The following is a 26835-nucleotide window of genomic DNA, read 5'->3' as shown; positions in this document are numbered from 1 at the left end:
GTGTTTAATTAATTTATTGATAGTGTAGTGTTAGGTTAATTGTAGGTAATTGTAGGTAGTTTATTTAATTATTTTATTGATAGGGTAGTGTTAGGTTTAATTATATCTTAGGTTAGGATTTATTTTACAGGTAAATTTGTTATTATTTTAACTAGGTAACTATTAAATAGTTCTTAACTATTTAATAGCTATTGTACCTGGTTAAAATAATTACAAAGTTGCCTGTAAAATAAATATTAATCCTAAAATAGCTATAATATAATTATAATTTATATTGTAGCTATATTAGGATTTATTTTACAGGTAAGTATTTAGCTTTAAATAGGAATCATTTATTTAATAAGAGTTAATTTATTTCGTTAGATAAAAATTATATTTAACTTAGGGGGGTGTTAGTGTTAGGGTTAGACTTAGCTTTAGGGGTTAATACATTTATTAGAATAGCGGTGAGCTCCGGTCGGCAGATTAGGGGTTAATAATTGAAGGTAGGTGTCGGCGATGTTAGGGAGGGCAGATTAGGGGTTAATACTATTTATGATAGGGTTAGTGAGGCGGATTAGGGGTTAATAACTTTATTATAGTAGCGCTCAGGTCCGCTCGGCAGATTAGGGGTTAATAAGTGTAGGCAGGTGTCGGCGACGTTGTGGGGGGCAGATTAGGGGTTAATAAATATAACATAGGGGTCGGCGATGTTAGGGCAGCAGATTAGGGGTACATAGGGATAACGTAGGTGGCGGCGGTTTACGGAGCGGCAGATTAGGGGTTAAAAGTGTAATGCAGGGGTCAGCGATAGCGGGGGCGGCAGATTAGGGGTTAATAAGTGTAAGGTTAGGGGTGTTTAGACTCGGGGTACATGTTAGGGTGTTAGGTGCAGACGTAGGAAGTGTTTCCCCATAGGAAACAATGGGGCTGCGTTAAGAGCTGAACGCTGCTTTTTTGCAGGTGTTAGGTTTTTTTTCAGCTCAAACTGCCCCATTGTTTCCTATGGGAGAATCGTGCACGAGCACGTTTTTGATGCCGGCCGCGTCCGTAAGCAACTCTGGTATCGAGAGTTGCATTTGCGGTAAATATGCTCTACGCTCCTTTTTTGGAGCCTAACGCAGCATTTGTTTGAACTCTCGATACCAGAGTTAAATTTATGGTGCGGCCAGAAAAAAACCCGCGGAGCGTTAACAGCCCTTTTACCGCCGAACTCCAAATCTAGGCCTAAAAGTCTCCCCTTTTTTCTTCTTCTTTTGCACAATTTTGTTGTTGGAGTTCACATATATGTACTGCATTTATTTAAAAAGGTTCTCACTTATAGAATCGTACAGACCTGGAAATATTATACCACTAAATGTTTTCTTTTTTTGTGCACGCAGTTTCCCTAAATGGACAAATTTCTTGCACACACTACACTCAAAACACCAATAATGGCCCCGAAACCCAGAGACAAGAAAACTAATAATAGTAGAATCTCAAATACAAACATAGCAAGAGCTGATGATTTATATACTAACAAGATTGATAATCACTATTTAATTCAACAATTTGCAGACTTAATGATGCCTCAACTAGATGGGATTAGAAATGAAATTTCTAGTTTAACAACTGAAATTAGAATATTCTCTTCTAGACTGACAGAGGCAGAAACACGGATCTCAAATCTTGAAGACCAAGTACATATTATGAGCACCAAAACAATAGCATTGGAAAAACAGGTGGCTACACTGAGCGCAAAAACAGAGGGCCTAGAAGATAGGTCTAGATGCAATAACTTAAAAGTAATTGGGTTACCAGAAATAACAAAATATGATCTTATGATCTTTGCCTCAGTGTAGCTACCTCAAATCCTAGGCCTGGGGATCTCCCACCTATGGCAGTAGAAAGAGCCCATCGTATGGGTCCACCCAGGAAACACACAGAGATCAACAACAAGGGACGTCCATTAATAATGAAGTATCTGAATTTTCAAATTAACATCCAAATTTTTAGGAATTATCGTAAGATGGATGAGTGCAGAATTGACCAGCACAAGGTTTTACTCTTCCAAGATTACTAAGCAGAAACGGCTAGTAAAAGGAAGGAAATGGCTCCCTTCTGCACTCGCCTAATCAATGCAAACTATAATGCTAAATTACTTTACCCCACTAAAATCCTTCTTTCAATAGATGGACTAGTGAAAACTGCAAATAATATTAGTGAGGCTCGCCTTCTCCTGAAAGAATTGAAGCTAGAATAACTGATGGGGTAAAGAAACCAAACTAAGGAATACAGTCAAAACATAAACATGATGATGCTCAGGAATACGGTCTCCTTGTTTTTAAATTATTATTTTTTTCTTTCCCCCCCCCCTCTTTATGATAAAGGATTTAGACTGCTCTATTTGTCAGGAAGTAAGATGGTTAGCTTTTTTTATCTCTATAAAAAATAGGAACTAAAAATTTGAACATTCTATCATAAAATGTAGGGGGGGTCTCCTCGCCAATAAAACGGAAAAGGATATTGAAACATCTCAATAAGTATAAACCCCAGATAGCCCTTATACAAGAGACACAACTGAAACCTATAGAAATCATTAAATTCAAAATCTCATGGGTGGGGGAAGCTGTTGCTACACCCTACTGCAGGCGGAAAAGGGTGTCTGTATACTGTTCCATAAAAAACTGAATTATAAAATTATCTTTCAAAACATAGACCCACATGCCAGATATTTAATCCTAGAGGTTGATATCCAGGGATTAAACTTGTGCTTTGCAACATCTGTGGTCCGAATAAATCTGACCCACTTTTTGGGGGAAAATTAAGGACAAATTTAAAGAAATCATAGTAGCTGGAGATTTTAATATGACTCCAAGCTTAGGACTGGATAGATTCTCCAAAACGTTAAAACCTATCCAAGCTAGGAGGAATAAAAATGTTACACTTTTCACATAAGACCTAAAGTTACAAGACTTGTATGGTGCCTCCATAATCCTGACACAAAAAGATACACATGTGAGTCTAAAATATACGGCACATTTTCCCGGATAGATATTTTTTGAAAACCTCTTAGGCAATATTACAAAAACAGATATTAAAGAAATCCTCATTTCAGATCATACAGTCATTTCCTTACAATTACAAACTCATTTGGTGAATGCCTCTAGATTCTACAGCTTTTCCTTCCCTAGATATCTAAAAGATAATATCCACTTCAACAACTGGCTTAAAGAAAAATGGAGAAAGTTCTCTTATAACAATAGTGAGGCTACTAGCAAGCCAGAATTATTCTGGGAGACATTTAACGCTTTTATTAGAGACGAAATAGTGGCCTATTTATGTAAATGGAAAAAAAATTAAATTAAGAAATATTCAATTGGCAAAACAAGTCAAAAACAGTTATGAAAAATATATTGCAACTCCAACAAAAAACAATTGGGTAAGCAAAATTTCTATCTATACTAATTAAAAATAATACAGACTATAATGCTATCCCAGTGCTCAGAGAAAATGGCCATAGAATTCATGACCAAAAATTGATAAATAAGAGGCATTCCTCAAGTACTATAAAAAAATCTATGTAAAATTCTGGCATAGCTGCAATACACCTAGACTTAAACCAGAAGAACTTACAGAATTAAATGAACCTATTACACTAGAAGAAGTAATGGCTCATATCCAAACAGCTAAGGGAAGTAAATCACCTGGGCCTGATTTTATTCCAGCAGAGTTCTATACATGTTTAAAAGATGTGATTTCCCCTATTTTAGTAAATTTATATAATCAATATTTCATTGAGAATAAAATGAACCAATTGCGTTACTTAATAATGACTATAATTTTTTTATGGCTATTTTAGAAAACAGATTAAAAAAATATCTAGGGACCTTGATCCATGAGGACCAAGTCGGATTTATGAAAGGCAGAAATATTTCTAAAATAATTTGACGGGCACTTGCAATTTTAGAATACTATTGGAATAAAAAGGGGGAAGAAAGGAAGACAAATAAATCAGACTTAGTGATACTTTCAGTTGATGCCGGAAAGGCTTTCAACGTAGTTAACTGGGATCATCTTGCCACGTCAATGATTCCAGGGTAATTTTCTTAACTTGATACAGCTATTCTTTCGACATCCCTTATCTAATTTGAAAATAAATAATTCCCTTACCGAAAGCTTTACCGAAAGCTTTACTTTAGAAAGGTGGACTCGCCAGGGGTGTCCATTGTCTCCATTGCTATTCAATCTTTCATTAGAACCCCTGGCAATCCTCCTGCACCATGAGATGTCAGGTATTATTATTGGAGATATCAAAACAGTTCAAACTTTGTTTGCAGATGATCTGTTGTTATTTCTAAGCAAAACACAATCTTCCATTAGACAATTTCTAAACATGGTAGAACTATATGGATAAGTTTTTGGTTCTGATCAACACAGATAAGCCAGAACGCTTATGGATCAGGTCCCCAATTAAAAACAACTACCAAGTACTATTTAGGAATTAAAATAAATAGAGGGTGGGTGGAGCTTGCGCAGATACTGAGCGGTCGCATGGCACTCTAGTTCCGGGTAAATTTAACTATAAACTTGACTGCCCGACTGATGGATATATAATGTTGGGGACCATCGCTATTTAGACTCAGCCTATGATGATCATCCTTAGGAAAGTATAAGCTACTTTTTTTCGAACTGGCTATGCTGAAATTATATGGGAGCGGCTATGCTCCCACATACTTGGCGAGTCATCATCCTACATGTAAGCTTGCAGAATGCCTTATGCAGCACTGGTATTGCAGCTCCAGCTAACGGGAACAATAAGAAAACACACTGGAGAGAGAGCCAGTTCTGAATTGTGAGTAATACACAACTCCCACAGCATGTAAGCTCAAGTTTTTCTGCTATCCAGGTTGTATACGCCCTACTGGATTCGTATGACGGACTATAAATCTGTGTAAATATTTATCATGGATACTAAAACTCTGCTTCAAGGAATCAGCTCCCTATTACAGCAATATCAGGAGGCCTTCACAACATCCCTTAAGGCTGCATGTTATTCCTCTACTATTGCTTCATCTGCCGAGGTTACCCGAGATGATATGTTTGAATCTTGATGTTATGGAGCTGTTGCTGATTCACCACTGGGAGATGTGGCTGACTTGGGGCTTGTTAATCTCAGAGATACAGATGGGAGCTTGGATACATAGGTGCCTTTTGGATTTGTTTTGCAGACTGAGGATGAATCGGAGCGGATTCATTTGGAGGTAGATAACTGTAAAGGGACAATTAACTTTGTTCATTTGTGTGCTTGTATGGAAGGCTGACTCTATGGACTGTCATAAAAGTGGTCTGGATTGGATCTGAAGTTGATATTAATACCTCTTATTGTCTGGTATGATGTTCTGCTAAACTGATTACTTCAGCAAAAGAGGCACTATACAGAAACTGATTTTTCTCTCATTCATACTGAAAAAATGTTAACCCTGGTTGTTCCTGTTTATATTTCTCTTTTTGTTCATTGTGCTTCACATTATTAGGATACAGTATGGCCATTTACTATTTCTACCTATGCATAGAGTATCTCATGGAAAAGATAACCTAGGAAGACCGCATACCTTATACCCCCTATTGAGCCATTTTTTGCTCAGCTGTACAACAGGGTAGGCTCTACCGGTAGATAAAGGAGATACACATTATATTTTGGTACGCTGTACCTGAAAGTAGTACAAATCTTAGTTCACTACATTTGTTATCTTAATCCCTACTAATAGTTTTCTGTTTGATAACTGTTTTTATGCTTTGGGGTTCCCATTGGCTCTTAGGAGCAGCTGGTATATTCCTTTCTAACCTTTAATTGCAGAGCATGATCTTTTTTATTTTTCTGAATTCTTGCCGTTAACTAATGCTGGTCTTATACTTTACATTATAGCCATATAGCCGTAGCCCTTGAATTAAAGTTTAGAGCAAGGGTCAGACTCCTAAAAATAATAGCCCAAATATGATTGCAGGGTGGCATGATGTAAATGCATATTCTTATATTTTTGGGCTGGTAACTTAGAGCCCTGTCAATATTGGCTAGTTTACATCACAACAAAGCAACTACCTCATTTTATGCCAGAAGCTTGAGTGTTCCTTGGACTCATATCCCACTATTCATCTCATGACCTCTGAATAAATTGACATGACTAAACTACCTAATTAATGCCATATAGGTAGCTTCTTGCTATTGTTGCTGGTGGCTCCTTACCATTTTTTCCCCAATAAAGCACAGCACTTATCACTGTTGTTTTCTATTCACTGGCACTCCTGCTGAGACTTATTTGTGGAAATATATTTACTTACCTATTAATATCCTGGTAGGCATAGTCTACTTAGCTTTCTTTTTATGCAGAGTTTAATATGATTAATAGGTATACAATTTCTTGTTGAAACACCATTTCTGTTCAGGGACAGAGAATCAGTAAACTATGGGCTGTATTAAGAAATTGTTAAATGCCCCTGGCCTAGCTAATGTTTTTTTTTAACATAAAGAGGTAGTATAGACATCCTCAAGAGTAAGGCACTATGTAATTTTTCCTCTTAGTTATAGACATCTGTTTCTTTATATCTACCTATCGCTAGGTATAGGACCCATACCGGGATGGTGGGGAGGTGCTTAAGAGGCAGGTATTACATCAGGTTGATGTCACTTATATCTAGATTTTACCCCTCACTCCCACTCATTATATGGTACACCGTCAGTGGCCTTTCCCCATTTTATCCAATATTTCTTCCCTACTCCACTACTCACGCTACCTTAAGCTAGCAGTTATGTATGCCTTCAGTAGTGGTTGGCAGCAGGCTGTTGCTCTCTTTAATAGACAAATCTCTCACATTGAAAACTGTGATATGGTCAGCTTAATATTCATTATTTACTAAATAGTGTTATCTCATATGTATACATGTAAATCTATATATGTTTTTATAGATTACTCTCCTCTATGTTCCACTGGTTTACCTCAATATGAGTGCATCTACACAGAAGCTATACATTTGAACGCTCTTATTCCCAACTAAGAAAGCTTATGATTCCCCCCCCCCCTTATATATGTATAGAACTCTAGTAATATGTGATTATGCTAGAGCATCCTTGCACGGTTTCCCTTGAAGCATACCGCACTTCAAATTAATATTTCCCTAACTACCCAAAATTAGGCGGCTCAGGTACATTCTAGCGTAACATTTTTAGTTTCTAGATTTTGTGAGCCATAATTTGCTATTCGTCTATTACATGTTTTGGGGTTTCAGAAGCATAAATACATGTTTATTATTTTAATGTTATTTTATAGAATCAAAGAAAATATAGAAAATGTGAGGTTTATTCTTAGTATATTGCATAAACGTGACGTAACTGATATGACTATATACTGTGGCAATACGAATGCCGTTTCTTTTCTTTCTTATTTTGTATATTTATATGATGTCTGCAATGTAATTTGTCTGTTATATTACATGTATAACCTCAATAAAAATTACTTAAAAAAAAGACAACTTTCCCTCTTTATTTTCTAAAATGGATGAAGATCTTTAAAAATGGTCCCAACTGCCAATTTCCTTGTCTTTAATCAAAACTATTCTATTTCCCAAAATAGTATATCTACTACAAAACTTGCCGTGTATTATTACTCGCAGAGATATTCTTAAATTCAATAGTATGACAGCTAAGTTTATATAGCCAAGTAAAAAAAATTGAATATCATCTACAAAATTAAGTATACATTAACATGCGGGAGGATTAGCTCTATCAAGCTTAAAGTTTTATAACTTAGCCGCTTTAGTAAAAGTAGTGCTAGATTGAATAACTGGTAAGGAGTATGTCACCAATCTACAATTAGAAATTAAATAGTGGCACCATTCTCCCTGAAAGCTATTATTTACTGTACAAAGGTTAAAATCACTAAACATCTTTTAAAAATGTATACACTTAAAAGCCCACTTTTAGCCTGGCAGAGATACTCAAAGGAAATTCGGGTTGATCACAGAGTATCTAAATACCTCCCGTTAGAGGGTAACCCTGAATTCCCCCCCAAATTTGAAAATTGGAAAAGCAAAGGTCTTATAAACTTAATCCAGGTAAAAGAAGAAACTACAGAAGCTATAAAATAATTTGATAGGCTTAAACAAGAATTCAATCTTCACAAACACAGCTTCTTCGCTTATCTCCAGTTAAGACATTTCTTTTACCAACATATTAGTACCTGTGAGTCTAATTGGGACTTGGGCAATCTGGCTCTAGTAATAAGAAACAATCAGTAACACTAAGGGTGTGTTACTACTAGGGGGCGCACAGGACCTTATATGATTATTATGTAAATAGGCTAAGAGAGAAGAGAACAAGATATTACATATAATAACTATAATAAAATATACTATACGGAATAATGTAAACAAAAAAGAAACAATTCTTATAAATATGGGACTATGAGAAACATAGGATACAACACAAATAATAGCAAATACAGTAATAAGAAATTCCTGAAAGGTTCTTATCTGGAAATGCTGTCTTCTTCTGCAATGTTATATAGATGGTAAATGTCCCAATTGGGGTGGGTATAGTCCCAAATGATGAATGTGATCAAATACCAGGATGATCAATGATTAGGAACACAGATGATGACTGGAGTCAGCTGCTTTGTCAGGGAAATCAGGATCTAAGAGCAAGTTTTCTCTGTGAAAAAAATCACAAAAAGACAAAGGCGCCTCCTAGTGTAATACAGTTGGTGAAAGAGATTTGTTAGGTAATCAAAAAGGTACTCACAAGTGGAGCAGCACCCAATTGTGCTAAATCAAACAGACTGGGATCTCACAGTGTACCAGCTCACTGACACTGCAAGGAAACTGGTTTCTCCAATGTCTTGCCGGACTGACAGAGCTCAGACTCTCACAAAGAGGTTTACATAAAACCAAATTTTATTAATAAAATAAAAATCTCAGTGTCTCATGACACTAGATATTAAAAGAACAAGCAACGCGTTTCTCAGACTGCTGTCTGTTTCATCAGGCTTCTAGTAATAAATCTTTATAACCAGGGATTATATTCTATCTATTTTTTATATAATACATTGATCAATAATATGGGTATAATACATCTGAACTGGCTACAGTTTAAATGGGCTAAAGATTTCGCAACTATAACGCTAGATGAAATAGGAAAAAGCTTGGAAATAGTAAATAGATCTACTAGAATAGAATCTTGGAGAGAATCCCATTATAAAATGTTAAATAGAATCTACATAACACCAGCCCAAATGGGCAAATGGACCTTAATCAAGCCCTCAACGTGTCCTAGGTGTAATAACTTTAACGCAGATCTTACCCATTGCTTCTAGACATGTCCGAAGATTAGACAATTTTGGAACAAAATCAATTATTGGTTAAATAAGACTCTAGAAAGAAATGTTGTACTTTAATCCAAACTTTTCTTTTTCTATGCATGCCAGATAGACACAGAAACTATAAACTGATAAACTCAGTGATATTACTAGGAATAAATCTTATATTAGCAAGCTGGAAAGCTTAACAGGCCCCCTCCTTACCTATGTTTATAAAATAAATAAGAGATCTTATTATTATGGAACAGTATCTGATCTCCCCTAATATTGAGAAAGCTTTAAAAACCTATTTTGGAAAATGGTTAGGACCAATAAAAACTTTTCCGTTAGAGGACCAACTACAACTAATAAAACCATTGAAAAATGCATTTTGCTATTTAGTACAGTCTGAAAATCTTCCCCTTTTCCCTCTGGAAATTAGCTAAAGATTTTATATATATATATATTTAAATCTGTATATATCTATACCTATATACAGTTGTGCTCATAAGTTTGCATACCCTGGCAGAATTTATGATTTCTTGGCCATTTTTCAAAGAATATGAATGATAACACAAAAACTTTCTTTCACTCATGGTTAGTGTTTGGCTGAAGCCATTTATTATCAATCAACTGTGTTTACTCTTTTTAAATCATAATGACAAAAGAAACTACCCAAATGACCCTGATCAAAAGTTTACATACCCCAGTTCTTAATACCGTGTATTGCCCCCTTTAACATCAGTGACAGCGTGGAGTCTTTTGTGGTATTTGTGGATGAGGCTCTTTATCTTCTCAGATGGTAAAGCTGCCCATTCGTCCTAGCAAAAAGCCTCCAGTTCCTGTAAATTCTTGGGCTGTCTTGCATGAACTGCACGTTTGAGATCTCCCCAGAGTGACTCAATGATATTGAGGTCAGGAGACTGGGATGGCCACTCCAGAACCTTCACTTTATTCTACTGTAGCCAATGACAGATCGACTTGGCCTTCTGTTTAGGATCATTGTCATGTCCAAGTACATCGCATGCGCAGCTTCCGGGCTGATGAATGCAAATTTTCCTCCAGTATTTTTTGATAACATACTGCTTTCATCTTGCCACCAATTCTGACCAAATTTCCTGTGCCTTTGTAGCTCACACATCCCCAAAACATCAGCGATCCACCTCTGTGTTTTACAGTAGGAATGGTGTACCTTTCATCATAGGTCTTGTTGATGCCTCTCCAAATGTAGCGTTTATGGTTGTGGCCAAAAAGCTAAATTTTGGTCTCATCACTCCAAATGACTTTGTGCCAGAAGGTTTGAGGCTTGTCTCTGTGCTGTTTGGCATATTGTAAGTGGGATACTTTGTGGCATTTGCGTATTAATGGCTTTCTTCTGCGACTCGACCATGCAGCCAATCTTTCTTCAAGTGCCTCCTTATTGTACATTTTGAAACAGCCGCACCACATGTTTTCAGAGAGTCCTGTATTTCATCTAAAGTTATTTGTTGGTTTTTCTTTGCATCCCAAACAATTTTCCTGGCAGTTGTGGCTGAAATTTTAGTTGGTCTACCTGACAGTGTTTTTTTTTAACATAACCCCTCATTTTCCACTTCTTGATTAGAGTTTGATTGCCATTCTCAATTCCTTGGATATCTTTTTATATCCCTTTCCTGATTTATACAATTCAACTACCTTTCCCCACAGATCCTTTGACAATTCTTTTGCTTTCCCCATGACTCAGAATCCAGAAACATCAGTGCAGCACTGGATGCAAGGGTGTGTCAGGAGTCCAGAAACTCATTGACCTTTTATACACACACACTAATAACAAGCAAACAGATAACAGGTGAGGAGTTTAATAGCCATTCAAACCCCTTTGTGTCAACTTGTGTGCATTTTATCAGGCCAAAATCACCAGGGTATGTAAACTTTTGATCAGGGTCATTTGGGTAATTTCTATTGTCATTATGATTTAAAAAGAGTAAACACAATTGATTGATAATTAATGGCTTCAGCCAAACACTAACCATGAGTGAAAGAAAAGTTTTTGTGTTATCATTCATATTCGCTGAAAAATGGCAAGTAATTATAAAATCTGCCAGGGTATGTAAACTTATGAGCACAACTGTGGTATTTTCATTTCGGGTTAGCGCACATGAGAATATGGGATTGGGTTTGCATTAGAGTGGGTATTTCTTTTTTTCTCCATTGACTTCTATGTGGGAATACGTGAACGCGCATGCTTTCTGTGCTCATCGGATTAGCGCTTGAGCGAATACTCGACGAGCATCAAAAGCTTACTTACTAGCGCAATTAACACTCGAGCAGAACATTAATTTGCACTCCACTTGTAATCTGGCCAATATTGTATATACAGATATATAAAAAAAATATCTATTTAAAAATAAAAAGAATGTTTTTTTTCTGAAGAACATAGGGATTTTAAGTATTTCTATTCAAAATACATTAAAACATGTTCAAAACTAATAAAAATTATATAGCATGTTTTAATGTATTTGACTGGGAAGGGCTCAAAATGTATGTATACATGTTTATATATGTATGTAGGCGAGCACATACAAATATACACAAATAAACACATAAATACACATGTATACATATAGAGATATGTATACATACATAGATACACATATTTAGACATATATACATTGGAGCCCTTTACAGTTAAACACCTTGCCATATACCATATCCCTTTTAACCCTTTTAAAACATTTTTATTAATATTAAAATATTTTTTTTTATTAAAAAGTATATATATATATATATATATATATATATATATGTGTAATAGTTTATTTTATAATGTTTTTGATGTGTTTTTTAATTATTTTATTTTTTTAACCCTTACACTTTACTTCAGGGGGTCAATTTATCAAGCTCCGTAGGCCAGATTTTTATGATTATCTTAGAAGAGAGCAGGTAAAATAACCTTGTTTACTAATCAGCTGATTATTTCACCTGTGCTCCAGTTTAGATATCCTCAATATCTGGCCTGTAAGGTTGGCCTGAGGGCAGGTTTGAAACCCAGTGCGCTAGAGTGATGCCTGTCGTATACCTCAGTCTAGGGCTGTTACTAAATGAGTATTTAGCAACAGATGTATATGTATGATTCTCGCAAAAGAGGATAGAAAAAGAGATGCTGTAAGAATTATTCTTTAATATGACTATCATATGGGCTGAGAGCCGCCAAGGCGGGGAACAAATACAAAATTTAGCAGTCATTAATTTGACCACAGAATCATTTAACAAATCGGAAATGGATGTTTTAAGTCTAGGTCTAAATTTTGTTCCCAGCTGTGACTTTAACCTTTTTGATACCATTATCGATTTAAACTGTTTTGTGAGAAAGCTTACATTAAAAAAGTATTTTGCAAGTACCAATGAAAAATCTTTTGAAGGAATAGATGACATGTCTCCCCTAACTATTGGTGCACACTGTGATGTAGACTTTGATGAAGCAAAGGATTATATGTCTCTTTAAGAGTTAGAAATGGAGACATATAAAGGTAATATTGGTTTAATAAAGGGCAGTGTGGGCTTTAAGCCCCAATCCATTTTTTATCCCACTAAAACCAGGGGGGAAGTACTAGAGACCTTCCATAAGCGTGTAGAGGCTGATCTGAAAGTGTTGCATTCCCAGATACAGATGGAAAAAGGTACTAATAATCTTACTGATGAACAAAGACAGGCTCTAAAATCACTATGTGAGAGAGATAATATTGTGTATAGAAAAGCAGACAAGGGGGGCAATACAGTTATTATGTGGAAAAAGGATTATATCAGAGAAGCTGAGAGACAACTTGAAGATGAAGAAGTGTATTGTAAACTCTCCAATAATCCGACTAGGATTTTCCAGGGACTTGTGTACGGCATATTGGATGATGCTAGAGAAGAAGGTATCATAGATGACTCCACACTATAATATCTTTTTGTGTCTGAGCCAGTAGTACCAATCTTTCATCATCTGCCAAAAGTACACAAGTCCCTGGAAAATGTGCAAGGAAGACCTATAGTCTCCGGTATAGGCTCTCCTTTTGAGAACCTTTCTTCTTGGATTGATTCATTTTTACAGCCTCTATTTAAACTTATCCCCGGCTATCTGAGAGACACAAAACATCTCCTAAGATTAGTGGAAAATGAAGTATGGCATAATTGGATACCTTTGGATAACTGTGGATGTGGTAGGGTTGTATTCTTGCATCCCACATAGTAAAGGACTGGCGGCAGTTAGATTCTTTCTTGACAAGTTTACCAATTATGACGAGCCTTTCAAGGATTGCGTCATTAGGGTGACTAATTTTTTATTAAATCACAATTACTTTCTGTTTGATGGGGGTTACTATCTCCAGAAACGTGGAACAGCTATGGGGGCTAAATTTGCCCCCTCCTATGCCAACCTTTTTATGGGTTAGTGGGAGCTGTTCCACGTTTATGGGGATAGTAACCCTTATAAGGACCACATCCATTTCTATCATCGCTATATAGATGATCTAATTTTCATCTGGAAAGGCTCCATTACTGAGGTAGAAGAGTTTATCCAATATTTGAACACCAATGATGTTGGTTTAATATTCACTTATACAGTAGAATTGGAAGAGATATCATATTTGGATGTGGTTTTGTAAGGTGATGTTGAAAGTAAAAGAATCAAGAGTGAACTATATCGTAGGCCTTTGCAGTCTAATGCTATCCTCCATGCCAAAAGCCTACATCCTAAATATACAGGCTTTGGGATAATAAAATGGGAATGCATTAGACTGAAAAGGAACTGTTTAGAAGACAGCACTTATAGAGCAGAATGTCTTAAACTTAAGCAGCGCTTTTTGGACAGAGGCTATAAGAGTGAGGTAATAGACAAAGCCATAGCACAATCAGAAGGTCTTGATAGAAGGGAATTATTATCATATAATATGAAGCCTAATAGGGTGCACAATAAGGATAAACCTACTTTTGTAACAGTAGTAGTGGAAAAACATTTTCCGATTCTTAAAAGAGACAATGTCTTATATGATACTGTTAAAAGAGGTTGTTGTTTTGTATCCAAGCGTAATCGCACTCTGGGTAATTATCTCTCTCCCAGTGCAGTCAGCCAGAAAGGAACAGGATAAAGCAGTTGGCTTTCATGCAGGGACATTTTAAATGTAACAAAATTAATTTCAAAGCATGTGGGCATGCAGTAGTTTCTAAACAGTTACAATCATGTGTAACACAGCGTGTTTATGAGGCCACAAGCTGTACAAACTGTAGGTCTAAATATGTTGTTTATATGGCACAATGCACAGAATGTAAGATGCAGTACGTGGGTATGACCACCAGGGAGGTGAGGGTGCGCATTAGAGAGCATTTAAATGACATCTCCACCACAACTCCCTGCTCTGCACTGGCGGCTCATTTTATAACACAACACAATGAAAATGTGCAAACCTTTAGGTGGCAAGTTATAGAAAAAGTGAGTGTAAAAGAAAGAGGGGGGAATCTTGATATGTTGTTATCCAAACGAGAGGCATTTGGGATATTTTCCTTGCAAACTCGTTTGCCATCAGGTTTTAATACTGAGGCAGATCTTATAAATGTATGGAAGTAAGGAGTTTACCCATATAATAATTTTTATCCCTCAACAAGTAGTACATATTACTGTTTATTGGTTAAAAATTCTAAGTAGTTTACTAAAAGCTAACGGTTTCAAACAGAAACAAAGTATAAGCTAATACTTGGTATACATGAATTCTTAGAAAGGTATATATATGTTTAACAAGAATAAATACACAAGTACTGGAGAGGTTAAATTAGGGAATTAGTCTGTAAAAGTTTAAGTTCTGTGTACAATTATCTAGTGATGTAATTCATCTGTTATCCAATCAGTAAAGGGTTTAGCCTTTAAAAGGAAAGATGGTGGATAATGGAGTTAAGGCTTCTGATGACGGCGTAAGCCGAAACGCGTCAAGCTCTTATTTCACACTTGCAAGTGTTTTGTTTTATCATACCATGCTGTGAAAATTAATCAATAAAGTGTTTCTGGACTTTTTATCTACATCCCGTAGCGCCGCTTTTTTTGTTCTTTAAGCTATCATTTTATAACTCCACAATGCCAGTCACACTAACCCTTTTTGGTAAATGTGATTTACCATGGACTTGTAATATCAAGTTGTGCGCTAATGTAAGCATGGTCCAGCAATATTGCTTATCGCAACCCACGCTATTGTTAGCACGCCACTTGCAATCTGGCCCATAGTGTTCCAGAAATGTGCATGTTCGTGCGCCTACTGATCTGCTTTTAAACATAGGATACCTAGACAATGAAGTAAATTTGGTAATAGATGTACATTAGAAAGTTGTTTTATTTATTTTATTTATTTATTGTACCCTCTAGTGTCTCAATTACACTTGTTATACATGTTTAAGAAAAAAAAGCATTATGTTTTACGGAAAAAGTGCAAAAAACAAGAGTAATGTTCAAGGATAGAACAGTATGGCCCCTAGTTATCAAGCCGTCAACCTCAAATACGCTGGAATTCCTCATCGTATTTGTGGCGAGGCTGATTCGCCTTAGTTATCAAGCCCTGCTGCCCGGCAGCCCGGCAAAAGTAGAATTGTGTGACGTAAGCTTCGATCCGCCGGACTCAGTCCGACACAGATCGATTCTTACGTCACTCCAGATGTTCCGCACACAAGTTCGGCACAATCTGACTACTTTTGCTAGTTATCAAATGACTAGCAGGTACGCTCTGCACTTTTTCGGCCCAGCGTACCTGGTTTTCAATCCGCCACCCTGGAGGCGGTGGATCCCATAGCAAAAGTCTGACCATAGCAAAAGTTCATGTTCGCTGCTGCCCGATATCCCATTGATTCCTATGGGAGAAGTCTGCACCTAACACCCTAACATGTACCCCGAGTCTAAACACCCCTAATCTGTCCCCCCCTACACTGCCGCAACTAAAAATAAAGTTATTACCCCCTAAACTGCCGCTCCCGGAGCCCACCGCCACTCTAATAAACTTATTAACCCCTAAACCGCCGCTCCCGGACCCCGCCGCCACTATAATAAATATGTTAACCCCTAAACCGCCACTCCTAGACCCCGCCGCAACTATAATAAATGTATTAACCCCTAAACCACCGCTCCCGGAGCCCACCGCCACCTACATTATACCTAGTAACCCCTATCCTGCCCCCCCTATACCGCCATCACCTATAATAAATTTATTAACCCCTATCCTGCTGATCCCGGACCCCGCCACAACTAAATAAATTGTTTAACCCCTAAACTGCCCCTCTCGGACCCCGCCGCCACCTATATTAAACTTATTAACCCCTAATCTGCCCCCCCACACCGTCGCCACCTATAATAAATTTATTAAACCCTATCCTGCCCCCCCTACACCGTCGCCACCTATAATAAATTTATTAACCCCTATCCTGCCCCCCCTACACCGTCGCCACTATAATAAGATTATTAACCCCTAAACCTAAGTCTAACCCTAACACCCACCTAACTTAAATATTTATTAAATACATCTAAATATTATAACTCTTATTAACTAAATTAATCCTATTTAAAACTAAATACTTACCTTTAAAGTAAACCCTAATATAGCTACAATATAACTAATAATTATATTGTAGCTATTTTAGGATTTATTTTTATTTGACAGGCAAATTTGAATTTATTTTAACTAGGTACAATAGCTATTAAATAGTTATTAACTATTTAATAACTACCTAGCTAAAAAAAATACAAAATTACCTGTAAAATAAATCCTAACCTAAGTTACAATTAAACCTAACACTACACTATCATTAAATTAATTAAATAAATTACCTACAAATAACTACAATTAAATACAATTAAATAAACTAACTAAAGTACAAAAAATAAAAAAAACTAAGTTACAAAAAATAAAGAATAAAAAGTTACAAACATTTAAAAAATATTACAATTTTAAGCTACTTACACCTAATCTAAGCCCCCTAATAAAATAACAAAGCCCCCCAAAATAAAAAAATGCCCTACCCTAATCTAAATTACGAAAATTAACAGCTCTATTACCTTACCAGCCCTTAAAAGGGCCTTTTGCGGGGCATGCCCCAAAGTATTCAGCTCTTTTGCCTGTAAAAAAAAAATACAGCCCCCCCCCAACATTAAAACCCACCACCCACACACCCCTACTCTAACCCAAACCCCCCTTAAATAAACCTAACACTACCCCCCTGAAGCTCATCCTACCTTTAGCCGTCTTCAGCCAGCCGACCACCGATGGAACAGAAGAGGACATCCGCAGCGGCCGAAGTCATCATCCAAGGGGCGCTGAAGAAGTCTTCCATCCTATTGAAGTCATCATCCAAGGGGCGCTGAAGAGGTCTTCCATCCGATTGAAGTCTTCATCCAGGCGTCGTCTTCAATCTTCATCCATCTGGAGCGGAACGGAGAGGAGCCATCTTCAGACAATCCTACGCGGAGCCATCTTCTTCCACCGACGACTTCCCGACGAATGACGGTTCCTTTAAGTGACGTCATCCATGGCGTCCCTCGAATTCCGATTGGCTGATAGGATTCTATCAGCCAATCGGAATTAAGGTAGGATAAATCTGATTGGCTGATTGAATCATCCAATCAGATTGAAGTTCAATCTGATTGGCTAATATCGGGATGAATAAAATCCATACTCCATAACACATAAAAGAAGCTGCTTCTTTTCATCTTTGCTGTATATATTTATATATATATATATATATATATATATATATATATATATATATATATATACAGGTAAATATTTGTACAGATATATAGGAATATAAATTTAGAAATACAAATGTGTTTCATTATTCAGTATGTACATTAATTTATCTTCTTTTTTATTATAGTGAAAGTGAAAAAGAGAATAGTTTAGCTGATGTTCCCCTCTCAAGGAAACACAGTGGAATGCACCTTGTACTTCCAGATGCTTATGACCCTGAAAATGGTAAGAATATAAAAAAAGTTTAATATGCAGTTTTTTAGGGCATATTGGTATACAGTTGTATTGGCATAGCAGCATGCTCTTTGTGTATTGCACATAATAGTAACACCACACCCAAAACCTACTAAACTGTGAAATATCTTTGAAGCTCATCTAGTTGACACTAGTATCAATCCACAGTATTCAGGGGCGTAACTACTGGGGATGCAGACGTTGCAACTGTGACCCGGGCCCTGGAGGAGGGCGAGCTGCCTTCAGCACAAACTTAGCTATAGATCTCATTGGCGGCTTTGACTTGCACGTGTAGTCAGTGAATGTGACAGTCTTCAGTAGCAACTTTTATCCTTCCCCACACTGCTACAATAAACAGAGTGTCTAAGCTGTATAATGCCTGATTTAGCTGCTGCTGCTAAACGCTGCATACCATCTTCATAGGCAGCGTTTATACAGCAATAAATCACAGAGCATGCTTCTTCCTATGTGTGTGCTTGCTGTGCCGCTACACAAGTTAGCACGGTCTCTGCAAAGGCTAAAAAATTCCAGAGCTCCCATAAATATGTAAATGGCTGAGCTCTTAATTGATTGACTGCCTTCTCAGCATTTCCCATTAACTATCTGCACTCTGACATCACCAAGGGAAGCAGCTACTATCCATTGTGGTACTAGGGAGAACTAAACCCTGTGAGAGACTCAAGGCTTCAACTATCAGTGAGTTTTAAAATTGTAAAGTGTTAAAAAGTTCTTACTAATGAATTAATTAGCCTAATTTTTACCGGAAGTTTTATACTGCCCTATACATTCATTGCCTTCAACATTGTACTTGCTCATATAAATCTTTAATGACACTGAATTTAGTCTCTTCTTATGGCTTCTATTTTTTTTTCAGAATATTGTTTTGCTTGTAGTTTTCAGAAACTATTGGTGTACATTTATAAGAATTACCCACTTGATGATGCTATGGTATTATAGAACTTAAGATGACCAGGGATCCCTATTATCTATTTACTCTTGATACATCTCTATATATAGCTATGTCCATCTATATGTGTGATTATGTGTGTGTTTGTGTGTATATAATTATGTATATATGTGTATATGTATGTGTATATATAAATATATATATATATATATATATATATATATATATATATATTGATCAAAGAGAGCACTAACAGTAAATCTAATCACGCAACCCCCTATTAAGCCAATCAAATACAAAAGTACAGACACCGTTTCTTTAAGAACAAATCAGTGTATACATCACACTCATATTGAGATAAATCAAATGAATATTTAGTAGGGTAATAAAAAACAAAAAACAAATACATTCGACTGAGCCTATAACAGGGATCCCTGAATAAATGTTACCGGTATAAATGTTGCAACTTAAAATGTATCATAGCCATGTAATGTGGCACAACGTAATCAGCAATCTGTTAAAGTTCCACCTGGAATAGTGAACAATGTATCCACAACATGTTGCAGTTCATATAAGTGTAACAAAACAGGGCTAAGTAAGCCTCCTATCTTAGTGACAAGGAATTCACAGTATAAATCACTGCAGCATATAAACAGACCAGTGGTCCTTCTAGAGACCAAGCTCACCAGACCACCAGATCTTCCGCAGGGACTCACCAGCTCTGACTTGGTATATGTCTAGTCAAGATGAATTAACATTGATTGGACACAGCAACCTAAAACCAAGATCATAATATTATCCTGGCCTTGTCAGTGGTACCCAGTGTGATGACGTTTGTTAAAATGGTAGAAAAAGATCTTAAAAACTAAATACCATTACAAAATATGATAGGGATAATTTAAAAAGCACACAAAGATCAGCACTGGATGACTTAATGACCAGGAAATAGTCATTAAGCCATCTGACAAAGGCGGCAATGTGGTGATCATGGATGTTAAGGATTATAAAATTGAATGTATGAGACAATTGTCAAATAACATTCAATATTAAAAACTTAAAACTAATCCCACCTATATATATAAAGATAAATTGGATCAAACCCTTCAATCAGCCTTCCATGAAGGTCTGATAAATAAAAACTTAAATTTATGTCAATAAATATCCAGTGATACCCTTTTATTTATCTCAATATGAATGTGATGTATACTCTGATTTGTTCTTAAAGGGATGGGTCTGTAATTTTGTCTGAAATTTTGTATTTGATTGGCTTAATAAGGGGTTGCAGGATTAGGTTTACTGTTAGTGCTCTCTTTGATTAATTTAATTATTTAAACTTCCTGCACCAGGATCACCACAATTAATTATACAAGTGGTGCCCTGTCCCTAGCCACCCATATCCTCACTAGCTGTTTATAGATTATATATGTATACTGTATATATATATGTAATACACAGTTACTGTTTATTTGTTTAATTTAACTGACTGAAAAATAATAAAACAGATAGGGCTAGATTACAAGTCGCGTGCTAACGTTAACTTGAACGTGTATTACAAGTTGAAAGTACACTTGACCACACAAGGGCAAACTAAATTTGTGCTCGCCAGGTTAGTAAAACTCAAGACCTTACGTAAATGAAAAGAAAGGGATATAATGTATATATATATACATATGTGTATACATGTGTATTTATGTTTATATGCGTATATAAACATGTATGTATATATATATATATATATATATATACACATGTATACACATAAATATATATATAATTATACACACACACACATATATATATATATATATTCACATGTTTACACATATATACATATGTATATATACTTTAGACCCCTTTCCACTCAAATACATAGAAACAAGAAAAATAATTTGTATTGAATTTTAATATTTAATAAAATGCATTGCTCCTGAGCCTACGCAGTTATTCTTTTCAACAAAGGATATCAAAAAGTTGTTTAAAATGATATGCTCTATCTGAATCACGAAACCTTAAAGGAATACTAAACCCAAATTTTTTCTTTCATGATTCAGATAGAGCATGCCAGACAGATAGCTCAGCATGCTAAGGTACTGTGGCTGAGCTCTGTAGCAACCCAAAGGTTGCAGGTTCGATCCCTGGCGAGGACCACTCAGCCTTTTCAACCTTCAGAGGTCGATAAAATAAGCAGAGCCTTGAGACCCTTACGGGTGATTAGCCGCGCTTTACAAGTACCCCATACATACATGCAATTTTATGCAACTTTCTAATTTACTCCCATTATCAAATTTTCTGCGTTATCTTGCTATCTTTATTTGAAAAACAGGAATGTAAGCTATATTTAGCCACCAATCAGCAAGCAATAACCAGGCGCTGAACCAAAAATGGCCCAGCTCCTAAGCTTTGCATTCCTGCTTTTCAGGGTTTAGTATCCCTTTAATAAATAACGAAAGCTTTACTTTACTGTCTCTTTAAAGATACTTAGCTACTGCACAATTGTATAGCATATGTTAAAGGCTGGGTTGACATCATACAATTTTTTAAGTTTAAAGGACCATTAAATACAGTATAATTTCATAATCAAGAAATACATAATAAATTGACAATGCAAAAGCACTTAATTTCAAATCAACAGTTGCTTTTTCTCTTGTTAAGTGTGTTCAGTCCACGGGTCATCCATTACTTATGGGATATATTCTCCTTCCCAACAGGAAGTTGCAAGAGGATCACCCAAGCAGAGCTGCTATATAGCTCCTCCCCTCACATGTCATATCCAGTCATTCTCTTGCAACCCTCAACAAAGAAGGAGGTCGCGAGAGGAGCTGGAGTTTTTACTTAACTATTAACTATTAACTATTCTTCAATCAAAAGTTTGTTATTTTAAATGGCACCGGAGTGTGCTGTTTTTCTATCTCAGGCAGTATTTGGAAGAAGAAACTGCCTGCGTTTTTATCTATGATCTTAGCAGGCGTAACTAAGATCCACTGGCTGTTCTCGACATTCTGAGGAGTGGGATAACTTCAGACTGGGAATAGCATGCGGGGTCCTCCGCAAATGAGGTATGTGCGGTACTTTATTTTCTGGGAATGGAATTGACTAAGAAAATACTGCTGTTACCGTATGATGTAAGTACAGCCTTAAATGCAGTAGTAGCAACTGGTATCAGGCTGATAAATGTATGCGCAGTCGAGTTATATTCTAGGGACTAGAATTTGACTGAGAAAATACTGTTAACACTGAAATAATACTTAAGCCTTCTCTGCAGTGGTAGCGACTGGTAGCAGGCTTAGTGATAGCTTTGCATGACATTGAAAAATGTTGGTTTTTAATAAAAACGTTTACTGGCATGTTATTCGTTTTTTTGTGAGGTACTTTGGTGATAAATCGCTTTGGGCATGATTTCTTCCACATGGCTAACATATTTTTCTGCATGGAAACCGTTATATCAGGGCTCCCACTGTTGTGATTGGAGTGGGAGGGCCCTTGTTTTAGCGCCTTATTGCGCAGTTAAAATTATTGCACAGTCTTTCTGCTTCTTCCTCCTTGATCCAGGACGTCTCTAGAGAGCTCAGGGGTCTGCAAATTTCATTTGTGAGGGAGGTAATCAGTCACAGCAGATCTGTGACAGTGTGCTGACTGTGATTAAAAGCGTTAAATCTTAATTGATATCTGTTTTATCCGTTTTGGGTATCGAAGGGTTAATCATCCTTTTGCTAATGGGTGCAATCCTCTGCTAATAGTACACTTCTTGTTAAGAATTATTTAATTATATCTGTATTTTTGAAGCGCTGCAGCGTTTTTTATATTGCTTGTAAACTTATTGAAAGTGATTTCCAAGCTTGTTAGTTTCATTGCTAAGTCTGCTTTAACATGTCTGATTCAGAGGAAACTGTTTGTTCATCATGTTCAAAAGCCAATGTGGAGCCCAATAGAACGATGTGTACCAATTGTATTGATATTGCTTTGAATAAAAGTCAATCTGTACCGATAAAGAAGCTATCACCAGACAACGAGGGGGAAGTTATGCCGCCTAACTCTCCTCACGTGTCAGTACCTGCGTCTCCCGCTCGGGAGATGCATAGGATTGAGACACCTAGTACATCTAGGCCCTTACAAATCACTTTACATGATATGGCTAATGTTATGAAAGAAGTATTATATAATATGCCCGGATTAAGGGGCAAACGCGATAGCTCTGGGTTAAGGACAGAGCGCGCTGATGACAAGAGAGCCATGTCTGATACTGCGTCACAACTTGCAGAACATGAGGACGGTGAGCTTCATTCTGTCGGTGACGGTTCTGATTCGGGGAGACCGGATTCAGAAATTTCAAATTTTAAATTTAAGCTTGAGAACCTCCGTGTGTTACTAGGGGAGGTATTAGCGGCTCTGAATGATTGCGACACGGTGGCAATTCCAGAGAAATTGTGTAAGTTGGATAGATACTATGCGGGTTACCGGTGTGTACTGACATTTTTCCTATACCAAAAAGACTTACAGAAATTATCAGTAAGGAGTGGGATAGACCCGGTGTGCCTTTTTCCCCTCCCCCGATATTTAGAAAAATGTTCCCTATAGACGCCACCACACGAGACTTATGGCAGACGGTCCCTAAGGTGGAGGGAGCAGTTTCTACGTTAGCCAAGCGTACCACTATCCCGGTGGAGGATAGCTGTGCTTTCTCAGATCCAATGGATAAAAAAATTAGAAGGTTATCTTAAGAAAATGTTTGTTCAACAGGGTTTTATATTGCAGCCTCTTGCATGCATTGCGCCTGTCACGGCTGCAGCGGCATTCTGGTTTGAGTCTCTGGAAGAGGCGATTCGCACAGAGCCGTTGGATGAGGCCTTGAGCAAAGTTAGAACCCTTAAGCAAGCTAATGCGTTTGTTTCAGATGCCGTAGTACATCTAACCAAACTTACGGCTAAAAATTCCGGATTCGCCATACAGGCGCGCAGAGCACTCTGGCTTAAATCCTGGTCAGCGGATGTAACTTCCAAGTTTAAACTACTTAACATTCCTTTCAAAGGGCAGACCTTATTCGGGCCCGGCTTGAAGGAAATTATTGCTGACATTACGGGAGGTAAGGGCCACGCCCTTCCTCAGGACAGGGCCAAACCAAAGGCCAAACAGTCTAATTTTCGTGCCTTTCGTAACTTCAAGGCAGGAGCAGCATCGACTTCCTCCGCTCCAAAACAGGAAGGAACTACTGCTCGTTACAGACAAGGTTGGAAAGGAAACCAGTCATGGAACAAGGGCAAGCAGGCCAGAAAGCCTACTCCCGCCCCTAAGACAGCATGAAGTCAGGGCCCCCTATCCAGAGACGGATTTAGTGGGGGGCAGACTTTCTCTCTTTGCCCAGGCTTGGGCAAGAGATGTGCAGAATCCCTGGACGTTAAAGATTATATCTCAGGGATACCTTCTGGATTTCAAATCCTCTCCTCCACAAGGGAGGTTCCATCTTTCGAGGTTATCGACGAACCTAGCAAAGAGAGAGGCATTTCTACAATGTGTACAAGACCTCTTACTCATGGGGGTGATCCACTCAGTTCCGCGATCGGAACAGGGACAAGGATTTTACTCAAATCTATTTGTGGTTCCCAAAAAAGAGGGAACCTACAGACCAATCTTGGACTTAAAGATCCTAAACAAATTCCTAAGGGTACCATTGTTCAAGATGGAAACCATTCGAACCATCCTACCCATGATCCAAGAGGGTCAATATATGACCACGGTGGACTTAAAGGATGCTTACCTTCATATACCGATTCACAAAGATCATTATCGGTACCTGAGGTTTGCATTTCTAGACAGGCATTACCAATTTGTGGCTCTTCCTTTCGGGTTAACCATGGCCCGAGAATTTTTACGAAGGTTCTGGGCTCACTTCTGGCGGTACTAAGACCACGAGGCATAGCGGTGGCTCCGTACCTAGACGACATTCTGATACAAGCGTCAAGTTTTCAGAATGCAAAGTCTCATACAGAGATAGTTCTAGCATTTCTGAGGTCGCATGGGTGGAAAGTGAACATGGAAAAGAGTTCTCTGTTACCACTCACAAGGGTTCCCTTCCTAGGGACTCTTATAGATTCTGTAGAGATGAAGATTTACCTGACGGAGTCCAGGTTATCAAAAATCCTAAATGCTTGCCGTGCCCTTCATTCCATTCCAAGCTCAGTGCATCTCAGACCGCTGCAATTATGCATGCTCAGCCAATGGAACGGGGATTACTCAGATCTGTCCCCTTTGCTAAATCTGGACCAGGAGACCAGAAATTCGCTTCTATGGTGGTTGTCACCGGTTCATCTGTCCAAAGGAATGACCTTTTGCAGGCCAGATTGGACGATTGTAACAACGGATGCCAGCCTTCTAGGCTGGGGAGCAGTCTGGAATTCCCTGAAGGCTCAGGGATCGTGGACTCAGGAGGAGAAACTCCTCCCAATAAACATTCTAGAATTAAGAGCAATATTCAATGCTCTTCTAGCTTGGCCTCAGTTAGCAAAGCTGAGGTTCATAAGATTTCAGTCGGACAATATCACGACTGTGGCTTACATCAATCATCAGGGGGGAACCAGGAGTTCCCTAGCGATGTTGGAAGTCTCGAAGATAATTCGCTGGGCAGAGTCTCACTCTTGCCACCTGTCAGTGATTCACATCCCAGGCGTAGAGAACTGGGAGGCGGATTTCCTAAGTCGCCAGACTTTTCATCCGGGAGAGTGGGAACTTCACCCGGAGGTATTTGCTCAACTGATTCGTCGTTGGGGCAAACTGGATCTGGATCTCATGGCATCTCGCCAGAACGCGAAGCTTCCTTGTTACGGATCCAGGTCCAGGGACCCGGGAGCGGTGCTGGTAGATGCATTAGCAGCCCCTTGGGTTTTCAGCATAGCTTATGTGTTTCCACCTTTTCCGTTGCTACCTCGGCTGATTGCCAGGATCAAACAGGAGAGGGCATCAGTAATTCTAATAGCGCCTGCGTGGCCACGCAGGACCTGGTATGCAGACCTAGTGGACATGTTGTCCTGTCCACCATGGTCTCTTCCTCTGAGGCAGGACCTTCTAATTCAGGGTCCTTTCAACCATCCAAACCTAATTTCTCTGAGGCTGACTGCCTGGAAATTGAACGCTTGATTCTATCAAAGCGTGGGTTTTCGGATTCGGTTATTGATACGTTAATACAGGCTCGGAAACCTGTGACAAGAAAAATTTACCATAAGATATGGCGTAAATATTTATATTGGTGCGAATCCAAGAGTTACTCATGGAGTAAGGTTAGGATTCCTAGGATATTAGCTTTTCTACAAGAGGGTTTAGAAAAGGGTTTATCCGCTAGTTCGCTAAAGGGACAGATTTCAGCTCTGTCTATTCTATTACACAAACGTCTGGCAGAGCATCCAGACGTCCAGGCCTTTTGTCAGGCTTTGGCTAGAATTAAGCCTGTGTTTAAAGCTGTTGCTCCTCCGTGGAGCTTAAACTTGGTTCTTAAAGTTCTTCAGGGTGTTCCGTTTGAACCCCTTCATTCCATTGATATTAAGCTTTTATCTTGGAAAGTTTTGTTTTTGATGGCTATTTCCTCGGCTCGAAGAGTCTCTGAGTTATCTGCCTTACATTGTGATTCTCCTTATCTGATCTTTCATTCAGACAAGGT

At 37.8% G+C, this 26835-nt stretch overlaps 1 protein-coding gene across 1 annotated transcript in view; it reads left to right on the top strand.

Annotated features, from left to right (window-relative positions):
* The window catches only part of TTC7A (tetratricopeptide repeat domain 7A), a 1159252-nt gene that overhangs the window by 889206 nt on the left and 243211 nt on the right, over positions 1–26835 (top strand). Inside the window, exon 17 of the mRNA XM_053712237.1 lies at positions 18177–18274. Within this exon, the coding sequence (XP_053568212.1) occupies positions 18177–18274 (98 nt within the window). The remainder of the gene's footprint in view (positions 1–18176; positions 18275–26835) is intronic.

Source organism: Bombina bombina, chromosome 4 (genome assembly GCF_027579735.1).
Source record: "Bombina bombina isolate aBomBom1 chromosome 4, aBomBom1.pri, whole genome shotgun sequence".
Classification (NCBI taxonomy): domain Eukaryota; kingdom Metazoa; phylum Chordata; class Amphibia; order Anura; family Bombinatoridae; genus Bombina; species Bombina bombina.
Note: the sequence above shows the minus strand (reverse complement) of the source record. Positions and strands in the feature narration are given on the sequence as shown.